The 12,684-nt window shown below is 29.0% G+C and overlaps 1 protein-coding gene across 1 annotated transcript in view; it reads left to right on the forward strand.

The window, feature by feature from the left end:
* Window positions 1-754: 754 nt before the first annotated feature.
* Window positions 755-12,684, forward strand: part of LOC149886725 (uncharacterized) — a 36,271-nt gene continuing 24,341 nt past the window's right edge. The window contains exons 1-5 of the mRNA XM_090091421.1: window positions 755-2,181; window positions 3,131-4,048; window positions 8,868-8,943; window positions 9,000-9,367; window positions 9,423-9,758. Coding sequence (XP_089947547.1) covers window positions 900-2,181; window positions 3,131-4,048; window positions 8,868-8,943; window positions 9,000-9,367; window positions 9,423-9,758 — 2,980 coding nt within the window. The 5' untranslated portion in view covers window positions 755-899. The remainder of the gene's footprint in view (window positions 2,182-3,130; window positions 4,049-8,867; window positions 8,944-8,999; window positions 9,368-9,422; window positions 9,759-12,684) is intronic.

Genomic DNA, 12,684 nt, shown 5'->3' on the forward strand with positions numbered 1-12,684 from the left:
TTAATCAACAAAAACAAATTGCGGAAGTATTTTATTTACATCACAAAACCTAGCCAAAAATTAGTTCGCCAAAAATTAATTCGAATCGCTGCCGTACCCTGTATATATATATATTTTTTTTTTTACAGTAAAAAGTACGTACAATAGAAGAGAATTGATTCTAGAGTTTCGCGCGACAAAATGCTAGTTAAAATAACCCACACAAAATTAAGCTTGATTATGGCTTTTTTTACAATTTTGAACACCTTTTTCACATTTTATACAAGTCGAAGCAAATCTTGACAGATTCATTGAAAAACCGCGCAATAATGATAGAGTCAGCCTTGTCAGAACTGATGTATTCAATAAAAAAAGAGGCATTGCATCTCCTTCCTTTGGATTTAGTATTCCTATTTCAACATTTACTATATATCTCCCTGAAACATTATTAGTCTCAACAATGGGCATCTAATATTAACATTTGTTTAAAGTTGAAAAAAGTTTTACAACTGAACCATTTAAGTTTTAAAATTCAGTTAAACACTTTAATCTTTTTAACAGAATCAGGGGGTAATACAAAGCTGGAAAACGGTTTCATAACTCAACTTACTGGAACTCGATTACATTTTGTTTGTTTAAAATTTTTGTAAGTTAATTTAAATAGCTTTTAAAACAAAGTTTAATTCTCTTTAATTAAACCTAATCCGCATTGAATTCTTTTGTAATATTGATTCTTGATTCTTTTGTAAATACCTCACTTAAATATATATACACTTTCTTGCTCAGTCCAGCGGATAAATATATAAATATGCGGATAGTTTTTGAGCATACAGTTCAAAGAACATACTATAGAAGCGGATTAAACTTGTGCAAGAAAGCGCTTAATGGTTCTTGAATAACGGTAGGCATAAATAGCAAAAATGATCAGCACCAAGTTAAGTTTGATTGCGCTATTAATTTTAGCTGATTCTTTTGTATGTGACGACATTTTTACTACTTTGTGTAGTAGAATACTTTTTCAACAACCACAAAACTCTGAAGAATTTCTTTACAAAGAAGTTATCAATGGCATATATATAAAGACAAATAAAGTGGTGAATAACTTTCCTCTCTATGAGAATGAAAGAGGTAGCATCAGTTTCCAATACAATAAAATCCTGAATGCTTTTTATTTTACTAAATCGATTAAAGGAGAAAGTGTCTCTTTGGGATTAGGAGCGGAAGCAGACCTTGCAAAAATAAACAATCCAAAAAGCTGGGTTAAAATGGCAGATAAAAAGAATAATGTTTTTGGAGGAGTAGTGACAAAATGGTTTCAATATCGCATTAACAAAATTGTGTATTTAAAAGAAAACATAAATATTACGTGTTCTAACTCTACTGACTGCCTATTTCGTGATCTGATCTTTAATTATAAGATTTATTTTATAAACGATCCGTTAATAGATTATTTTACACCGGTAGATAACTTGTATTCGTTTAACCGACAAGTTTACAAACATTCGAATTACCATTTCTCAAAGTGGTATCTTTATTATTTGGATTCGCATTGGATAATTGGGCCTAGAGTGGAGTATGGTCTGGATTATTGGACCGTGTTTGATCAGGCACTAAAACCAGAATTTATAACTAACAATTGGAGAAGATATGGAATGATGATAAATTATGGAAAAAGAAAAAAGTGGGAGGAGTATGTTGGTGTAACATTTCAATGCCGGGGTTTAAATAAGCCATGCAGTAATAATCGATGCACAATGAATGGTGTATGCAATTTAAACCAATATAACAGAAGCACTTGCACTTGTTTCTTTAATTACACTGGTGACGATTGTAATAAAAAAAATGAAGTATGCAAAAGCGATGTTGAAGTAGCGAACATTGAAGCTGGCTCGTTAAGGGCTAATTTCTGTTTATCCAATGATAAATTTAATGACGCTCTATGTTCAAGAAAGGTTTCAGGAGATTACGCTTGGACAAGTTTAGAAAGCTGTTCATCTCGAAAAACACCATCAACAATAACAGCAACCGCAATCACTACTACAGCAATTCCAAACAAAACTTTCAATATTGATGAAATCTATTTCATACAAGATCTAGTAATTATTTTTTCTCCCATCCTTCCAATATTTGGTCCCATATTAATCAGGCTCATAACAGTCAAATGGAATATATTGAGGATAACTTCAGTGTGGTGGTATTTAAGTAAGTATGATTACTTATAAATACAGTACAAATAGCAAAAAAATAATTTCCTTCTTTAAAACTTTGGTTTATTTTTTCTTTCTTAACTCTAAAATAGAAAATTTCAAAGAAAAATTATTGAAAGTTCAGAGGCGAGTAGGGGTGAGGTAGTAGCGGAATATAACTCTAGGTATGTAGTCACATTTCATATTTTGCACATATTTTTTTCATATTTTTTTAAGTTAAACCAAAGTTAAACTTAAAAAAGCTAACTTAAACTTAAAAATAAAAACAACAGAATTTTTTATCCTTTTTTTTTATTCTTACTCAACATTTGTTTTAAAACTCGAACCAATATCTACGCCATTAGTTAGTCTTTTTATTCTTTTTTTTTTATCAGATATTTACATTCACGGATTTTATAAAGTACTAAAATCATTTTTCGTTTTTTTTTGATTTTTTCACTCATTAATCATCCGCTACTAGCTTTAAATTAACTGTGAAAAGTAGAACAACCCCAACCTGAATATCGGCTATCAATTTTTTTTAATTAAAAGTATTTCTCTGTATATTAACTTTAAGTTTTAATCAGTAGTCTGTGTTCCTGAAGAACCAGTTGCTCGTAGTTTCCATTAAGCGAAAATAACTTTTTATGACCACTCAGCTGCGGAATACGACTAAATTCCTTTTGATTAAATTAACTTCTCTCTCATAAGCGTCATTTGATAATACATAAGGAAAACATTTTTCCATTTTTTACTAAGTGCATTGAAAAAGAATTTGTTCCTATAGATTTAATTTTTTATTGTAAAGCTCCAAAGTTGACACAGCGATATTGTAAGCTGTTGAGTAAAAATCAATTTATTTTGCGAATAAAATAACGCGACCAATCAATGATTTTGTGGAATTGAAATAATATTCTTTTTCAAAATTTTTTTTTTTTTTGTTAAAGTACAAAACTTTGTTTTAGGTATGGTCATACTTCTTTGCTTTAAATCAGTAGCTGCTATTTTCGGTCTTCAGATTTATGGACCGAAATTCTTTTCCACTATGAACACAATCACTGCAATTTCAATACCAATATTTTACTTGTATGTTTTAATAGAGGCCCAGTTTTGTAATGAGAAGAAGTATCTTGATAGTACTTATGATGGCGATGAAATTGACCACTATTTAAAGTTGATTTATGAAAATGAACCTCAAGTTGTTATTATTATTGAATGCTACCATTTTGAGACAAGACGTAGATTTACCACATTTACTGATGCCAATGGTATTTTGCAACCTGGCGATGAAACCTACCAAGAAAAAGTCACTACATATACTGACTCAAAAATGTTCAACTTTAGGACTTGGCGAGATGTCTCCGATTGCAGTCTAGTACTGAATTCTTGCACTAAAGTTACGCGTATTAAGTTATCTAAAAAACTCACCTTTGCGGATAATCAGACGTCTAGCGAATTTTCGAATGTAGAATCCAATTTCGTTGAGGCAAATCGATATAGAGATGCCTATATTAACTCCTATACCGAACTTGTTATAACAGGGTTTAAAGAGCGTATAATGGGTGTTGATGGCAATCGTCCGTTTTGGATGAACAAATGTTGCTTTCAACTTGCTAATCTCTTAGCTCTATCATGGCCATACAGATGGTTACTGGGTGGGGGCACGCAAAAACTCGAGCATTCAATTTGCAAAGAGATTTCCATTTTTGAAAAATTTCTTCCAAATACTAGTTTGACAGCAGAGATTAATTATCCCGATAAGTCTTTCCAGTCGGAAAAGACTGGATTACTGCCGCCTTCAGACACATTTTCAAATAATCAAGAAGGTAATTGGCGTACAAACCCAACTTTTTTAGATGACTATGAATTTGAAGGTGTTGTATAAATTGTAAAATAGTGCAATTAGAATTTTACAAAACCTTGACAAATCAAAAACTCATTTAGCACTTAAATACTTTATTGTTGCAACTTTTGTAAACGTGAATATGATTTTTAATTTTTGATATATAATCAAACAGTTAATTTCAAACCTGTTTAGATATCTCGAAGCGATCATTGGAGAAATCAAAATATTTATACTGAATATTGTAATATTTCACGTATATTATACACCCGCCGAAAATTCGCTCATTTGATACCATCTTACAAGAGAACCGAGTTTTGTTCAAAGGGATACATATTAATATCTCCGTTCTGTTAACGTGTGTATTTGCATCACGAGGTCTTCCTTTTTCAATTGGGTTTCTCAGCTCTTTGTTAAAATGTTTCTCTCCTCTTCCTAACATCAACATTTTAATTTTTTTTAATTTTCATTGATTCTTCTTTCATTATCTTAATACGAAACGTAGTAATAAATTATGCTAAGGAATGGGAGGGTGTCTTATCTTTTGTTCGTCTTCTTTCCATCGTTTTAAATTATTTTTATTAGGACTATTTTTATATGCCAACTAACTTCAAAAATTATCCTACTTTTTTCCATGTTCAAAAAAAATTTCTCAGCGAGTGTTACGAAAAATTAAACAATATTGACGAGGAACTGTTAACTATTTAGACCGAGAGGAAGTTAAAAAAAACGTTATGGAGAGTCCAAGAGTAGTTTACTTTTATCATGCGTTGTCGGCACTAATATTAAAAAGTATGATATAAAAAATTTGTAATTCAGATAAAGATTCTGGTAAACGTTTTTCACCAAATTGCTGATGGTTCCTAATGCCTTCCAATCGCTTCTTGTAAAAATCTGAATGTTTAATCTGTTTGAACAAGTCTTTAACAAAGATGAGCCGAGCTTGCAAACATTCCTTGATTTTAACTCCCATTTTTGATGGTTTCAATGACAAATGAAAACAACTTTTAAAAATATTAGTTGATTATTAGCGGTTACTCATTTTATAATAATGTAGATTGAATTATTGCTTAAAAATCTTTTTTTAATCATCTCTCAGGAAAATTTTTTTATGTTTGGATAATTATCTTTCGTCTAGATTTTTACACGCCTTAAGGAAGCGTTAAATTTTGGGCAAAGAAAGTTAACGTAACTTTGTTCGTATTCCCTGAAATCCTGGTTAATTTGTTTTCAGAATAATCACAAATTTTCATCAAAAACTTTACTTTTAACAATTAAATTTTTTGTTCAAATACTAATCTCTCTAACTGTATTTCAGGACTTTCACTAAGTTCAGAAAGTTTTAAAAAGGCAAATAACATCTCGACTAGCAGAAATTGGAATTTACATGTTTTTGTTTCAGTATATATGGATTCTTTGTCAGAAATCAATGACCTAGAAGACTTAAGAAAACATTACAATGATAGAGATAGCTGTATACGTTATCTGAAATCCCTTAAAATAGAAACATCAAATTTTGGCTGTTCTTTAGTTGCTATCCTTATCGAGAAACAGCCAGATAAGCTAATAATTTTAATTTCTAGAAAATTTGCTGGAGAGTTTTAGAATTGTAATTCTAAAACAGCAAAAGTGATGTTTTATCTGTTTGATGTTAGCTCATGTCAAAATTTTGTCATTCTAACAATTTATGATTTGAATACAATGGGAAACACCACATTTATATATCCAATAAGTAGCGAACCCAAACTAGTGCAACTCCTGTATATGTATCTGATAGCATTTTATTAGAGATAGCAAAGGGAAAGTTTTTTTTTAATAACTCAGAGAGTAAGCGTGGGAAATTCAGAATATTATTTGACAATGGTAGACAGAGGCTGTATGTTACTTAAAATGTATGTTAAAGATTGAAATTAAAGACAATGAGACGAGAGGATATAATTATAAAGATAAATGGTCCATTAAGTAATTACACTGCTAAAAACATAAGGTAAAGCATAAAAATGTACAAAGGCTACAAATAACTGGCACAAACAGAGCCTCAATATACACTGACAGTTTACTATTTTTATAAAAATTATAAATATTACAAATTTATATATAAATATTAGAAAGGTTCGATTTATCTCGGACATGTAAAAGTTACCATCACATTTCAAAGTTAAATTTAACTGATTTTGAAGATTGTTCCGAAGATTATCCAATTGACCTAAAGATTGGGTGTAATTTGTACCATAAATTTGTGACTGATGAAGTTACTAAAGGATTGAAGGATTTCTAGTAGCTTCCTCGTCTATTCTAGGATGGGTATTAAGTGGCTCAACGCCTAATTAAAGAAATGTTGATGAGAAAATAATCCTGAACTTGCGCGTTAATGCTAATTTACTGAGAAGTGTAAAAGATGAGCGTAGCGAGAAAGATGAGCTACGAGGTGATTTAAAAAAAACTTGGAGTGTGAAGAAAGTACAATGAACTGACGAGTTTGTGGTACATAAATTAGAAATTGATATTACGCATACTGATGAGAGATGTGTTACCAAGTTTCCTTTTTTAATGAATATAAAATAAATAATATTATTGGAAGAGTTCCTGACAATTAAATCACTAAAAGAAAACAATCTAGCGCACAGGCCAGTTATGAGAAAGAATAAAGAAACCACTAAGGTAAGAGTGATATTTGATACTTCCTGTTCAAACGATAGGATTGTCCTTGAATGATTGTCTTCAATTAGGAGCAAGTATATTATCCAAAATGTTTTGTATACTACTGCGGTTATACCACAAACTTTCTAAAACAGAAATTTCTAGTGAGAATAAAGATTATTTTGAATCTTGATGGTATAAAAACGTTGATGCAGAATAGGAGTCTGTATTGATTATCTATAGGCTTTTAAGAGTGTTATTTGGTCTGAAAAGGTATTCCGTTTTCGTTAAATGGAACAATATGGCATCACACCATAGCTAAAGAGATAAGCAATAAATTTTCAAAAGCAAAAGAAAGTAGACATAAATTTGCTAGATATTAGATTGAAAAAAGGTAGGATCAGAATGTTGTTATATTGTCTAATGAAAGGAAGTTCAACTTAGATGGGTGTGATGGTTATCAATATTATTGGGATGATTAAAGAAGGAAATATTTTATCCTGACATAATTTTGGAGATGATTGCTTAATGGTTTGGGGAGCCTTTGGAAGTAGAGGAACTTCAAGCAAATTATTTAGTAAAGGTACTCTATATTAAGAAGACAATATAAAACTACATCGGAAAAGCTTTTTACCCTACTTTTAAAACTAAGTAGCAAAATTACAATATTTCTACTAGATGAATATTCATAGCTCAATTCATACAAAAAATTGGGAACAAACAAAGAAAACAAATTTTTCAATAATCTCCAAGAACTTTAATCCTATTGAAAATCGTATCTTTTAATCCTATTGCCCGAACTTTAATCCTATTGAAAACATATAGTGTAGCTTAGCTTGTTTGGTTTATGCAAATGAAAAGTGATTTACTAATATCAATAAGTTAAAATAAAAAATAATGGAATAATGGGATCAAATAACCTTAGATGAATTAAAGTATTTTATTTTACAATGTCAAATAGAATTATTGAATTAGTTAAGAAAAAAACTAAGATTGCCTTAAAACTTTGTTGGTTAAACATAAAAAAGTTTCAAACAAAGTTTATCTTTTTAAACATTAAATGTTTTCAGCATTCAAATTTATTCTATGTGTAGGCACTTCAGTCACGTGACCAATTCCCTAAACAAAATTTGCGAAGTTTTTTATATATAAAGAAGAATTTTTCAGATTAAACTTAGACCGATTTTTTTAATCTATTATGCCATAGTAAAACGTTTTACGAAAAGTAAAATGATTGATCTTTCATAAAATATCTGCTAGAATTTTCAATATCAGTTTATCTGGCTGTAGGAGCGGTTTCAATTAAGTATTTGTAATTATTTTAGCTTAAAGTTATTTTATTTGCTTTATATATTATTTTAAAGGATGCTAGATCCTTTAAAATAATATATAACTATTTTTCTTTGTTTTTTTTTTTTTTTGGTTTTGTGATGAATAAGTTGGTCTAAAATAACTTTAAAAAAACTAAGTTTTTGCTAATATTCGGGTATTCAGCTTAATTTTTAAAACTAAGTTAAAACCTGCTAAATCCCGTCCTCTTCTTCCTTTCAGTCCGTCTTAATATTGTTTCAAAAATTATTACGCTAACTAATTTGCAAAAACAATATAACAATTTAATTGTATAATAAAGTATTTGTATAAAATTACCCTTATCATAATGAATAATAAAGAATTATATGATTGGTATCTATGCTTGAGTGATAAATCTTTGAAAATGGTTTGCTCGAATTTCAGAAGCCGATTCTCCAGTTTGTTTTCAGTAACTGAAAATAATTTGAGCTTGTACAACAAAATTAAAATTGTTGTAGATAAATTTAAATCGTTAAAAAAAAACAAAAGAAGAGATATATATAAGCTGATGCTCTTTAAACCGCCTATTTCGGAAAATAGTTGTGAATTATGCATATCAAGTGAAAAAAATAAAACGAAGGGTAAAAAAAGAAAGTTGAACCAACAAACCTCGAAAAACTGTTTTAAAAAATTGAAACTTGCTTCATCTGGTTGTATAAATAAGTTCAAATCTGCTAATGTTCGTATTAGTAATATGAAAAAAAAATTTACATCTAACGACCCTATAAGGACATATAAACTATTACATGCAAGTAATAAAGCAAAGATTCATCAATTAAAAAAGAAACAAAATAAGGAAATAAAAGAATTAAAAGATTTTTATAATAAAGTCATTAAAAATCTTAATAAAAGAGTTAAATTTTTGTTAGTTAAGCTTGAAAAAAGTGACAATAAAGTTGCACTCCTTCATGAGAAAAAAGAATTACATGCAAAAAATGGTATTATGTAAACAAGAAGTTTAGCATGGTAGTAAATAAGCATGAAAATTTTTCTTCTAACAGTTTAAATAACCCTGAAAAGGATACAGACTCTCCTAACACTAGAGTATTAAGCAAAGAAAATAAAGATTTTAATTTAAGTTCTCTTCTCCATGATCGCAGAATAATAACATTTCAAAACGGTAGGTATTCTAATGATATAAGAGAAGTTATTATGGAGTTAGTTTCTTTGAATGTCAGCATGAACAAAGTTAATGAGGTTATCACAATTGTTTTAAAAAAACTAGCAAAGATAGATATAGAGAAGCTTCCCTCAATTAGTACAAAATCTCGATTTATGACTGAGGCTTTAGCACTTGCTCAACATCAAGTTGCAGAAGAAATGATAAACACTGTAAAAATTAATTCGGGCAATTGTCTTCACAGTGACGGTACCACTAAACATCATAGACATTTTCAAAACTTCCAAGTTACTACCACAAATAGAAGTACTTTATCTTTTATGTGAAATGGCTGGCAGTGATGCAGATTGTACTATTAATGCGTTAACCAAAACATTAGATGATACATGTGACATTTTAGAAAGTAGCAGCAAGGAAAACGATTTTTCTAACCTTGTATGTTCTTTTAAAACTACCATGTCTGATCTTGGGCCAGTTAATCCACTGTTTAATTTAAAGTTTAAAGATATGAGGAAAAAGTTACTGCCTAAAGTTATAAAGAACTGGGAAGGTTTAAAAAAAGGCGAGCAAGCAGATTTCATTGAAATGTCTAATTTTTTTTGTAAATTGAATTTATTATCTAACTTTGCAACAGAAACTGGTAAGACAATTAACTCATTCGAAAAGTTAGTTTTAAGTACTAGTTATGAAAATATTTTTGCATTCAATACTGCTGAATCAGGTGCCACATTTAGAATTAAAGTTTGAAATGAGTCGGTTAATAAATCGGTTAATGAGTTGTTAAAATTGAGGACAAAGGTGTGGTTGATCTCAAAAGAAGCAGATGATGAATATGTTTTGTTAGTTGACACATTTAAAAGCAAAAAAATATTAAGAGCACAGTTGTATTTTTATAGGTATGTTATGGAAGTTAAATGCGAACCTAAATATTTTTACAAAACTAAAATGCATGGTAGTATGCGAAAAGACTTAACAAACTATGAGTTGTTCAGTAATTTACAATCAGTTATTAGAACAAGGACTTTTCCAGAGCCCATTGAGAGAAGAGTTATTCTTATTGAAAGAAAAGAACGAGATATTTTGATTGCAAAAGAGAAAGAAGAGTTAAGTGAAAAATTAAAGAATGCAAGACTGTCTCAATTAGCAAATCAACAAAAAACAAACATCTTGGCTGTCATTCTAAATAATGTTAATTATCTTGTTGGAAAATTTATTCAACATAAAATAATGAAAATCGACACTAAAAAATACTTTTGGTGTACAGGTGAAGTTCTTCGAGTAAACAAGTCAACTCCTAACTTAAAAAAAAACTTTGTTTGAAGTGGTCTATGAGACTGAGGAAAATCAAGTATGGACTTTTCCATTGCTTGTTGACCTTGAAAAAGGAAAGGTTATAGTTTTGTAAAAAGCCTATTTTACAATTTATTTGAAATAATTACTAGTTATATATATTATTAGTAATATTTTATTAGAAATATATTACATATATTATAAATTATATATTATCATTATAAATTAATCGTATATATTAATCTATAATATTTATATCTATAACGTTTATAGTTGTTATAACGTATCGTATATAGTTATTATATATCATTAGTAATATTATACTATAAATATATTATAAATTATATAATATTATTATAAATTAGTCGTGTATATTAACCTATATTATTTATATTGTTTAATATATATATATATATATATATATATATATATATATATATATATATATATATATATATATATATATATGTATATATATATATATATATATATTTATATATATATTTATATATACATATATATATATATATATATGTATATATATATATATATATATATATATATCATATCATATCATATATGTAAAGATATATATCGTTTATATTGATCTATAATATTTTTAACATCGTATCTATAATATTTAAGAAAATTTAAAATTGGGCAACCTTGTGTTTTATTTTTTCACAATTTAATGTTGTAATAGAGTTATGACTATATTAATGTGTAATGTGTCTATGACTATATTAATGTATATATATTTTTCTGCTATATATTTTTTTTCTGTATATATATTTTTTCTAAAGATTAGTTGTGAACTGAAAGTTGTTTTATTTGTATATTGTTTAATGATAAGAGATAGATTATTGCCTAAAGTCGTTGAGTAAAATTTTTACGCTAAAAAAAATGTTAAAAAAAAACTAAAATAAAAAAACGCGTTTTTTTTGTCTAAAAAAATGTCAAATTAGGTAGTATAAAAATGCTAATTTCTTGACAACCAGAAGTGCTACAAAGTTGGTTAAACCCATTTTAAAACAAGATTAACATTTTGAATGCAATAAAATTTAAATTAACATTTTGGCTTAATTATATTACGAGATCATAAAATGGACTGAAGTGCCTACTATGTGTATTTTAATTTAGCTCATTCCAACTATGTAATAACTTTATGAATAAACCCTTACAAACAAAATGGAGATGATTGTAAAGTATTGAAGACTGAAAAAATCTTTTTTATAAGGAAAGACTTTGTGCTTTACCGGATCGAAAGAGGAAGAGGAAGTATACTGCAATACCATCAGAATATAAAATAAAAACAATGGTCTGCAGAGAGCAACGCGATAATAGGCTAAAACATTAATAAATAAATTGTGTCACTTTTAACACGCTCCCACTCTGTTGAGTTGACAACGAAGTATATCTTTAATTATGTAAGATATTGTCCTTTAAGGGCCGCCTGTCTAGATGGACGTTTATTATTTGACCTGAGCATTACATCATTCCTCTCAGTCCCGGTTTCAACTGCACAGGCATTAATTTCGAAATTATCACTTTTTTCTAATCTATTTGGTTCAAAATCAACCTCTTGGAAAATTAATTTATTGACAGGTCAGAAACATGACTTGGATAATCCTTTAATCGAAATGACCTTTGACTTTGCACCATGAGTTGCTATGTCTTTTCCTTTCACAACCACTGCAACTCTAGTCATTGACAGTTTGGCAACCTCCTTTTGTCTTCTGCGTGTCAAATTTTTGTTATTAACATGATGTTATTTAACTAATACCTTTCCTCGTTTTTTATCATTTTTTATTGTTATAATGTAAATGTTGTTTTAATTTATTCAGGCAAACCTAACTAAAACGCTTACGACGATCCTTTACTAAGTTCCTTAAGTAGATAGCACGTTTCTTGTATCTCCACAAACCCATTTTTTTAAATTCACACCATAACGCAAATGACGTATAACACCCAAAACGGTATTCTTTGCTGACAGTTTAGGCGGTTTGTCAGAATTCAAAATGCACCACACTACGATAATCAAAGAAAACTGCCAACATGACATTGATTTTTGACTTGCTTTGTTTTAGTTTTTTTGGTCTCGGCTGAACTTTGGCACTGTATTCACACGACTGATCAATTGTTTCCGGGTCGAATGCGTAGATCCAGGTCTCATTTCCAGTGTTGATGCGTTTCATTTTGTCTTTATAGTCGGAAACCATTATTTCACACACTTCAACGCGGCGCTGATTTTCCATGAAATTGAGCGTGTTTGGTAG

Source organism: Hydra viridissima, unplaced genomic scaffold (genome assembly GCF_058129835.1).
Source record: "Hydra viridissima isolate aposymbiotic clone 2 unplaced genomic scaffold, HvirCarnegie_v1 scaffold_6, whole genome shotgun sequence".
Taxonomy (NCBI): domain Eukaryota; kingdom Metazoa; phylum Cnidaria; class Hydrozoa; order Anthoathecata; family Hydridae; genus Hydra; species Hydra viridissima.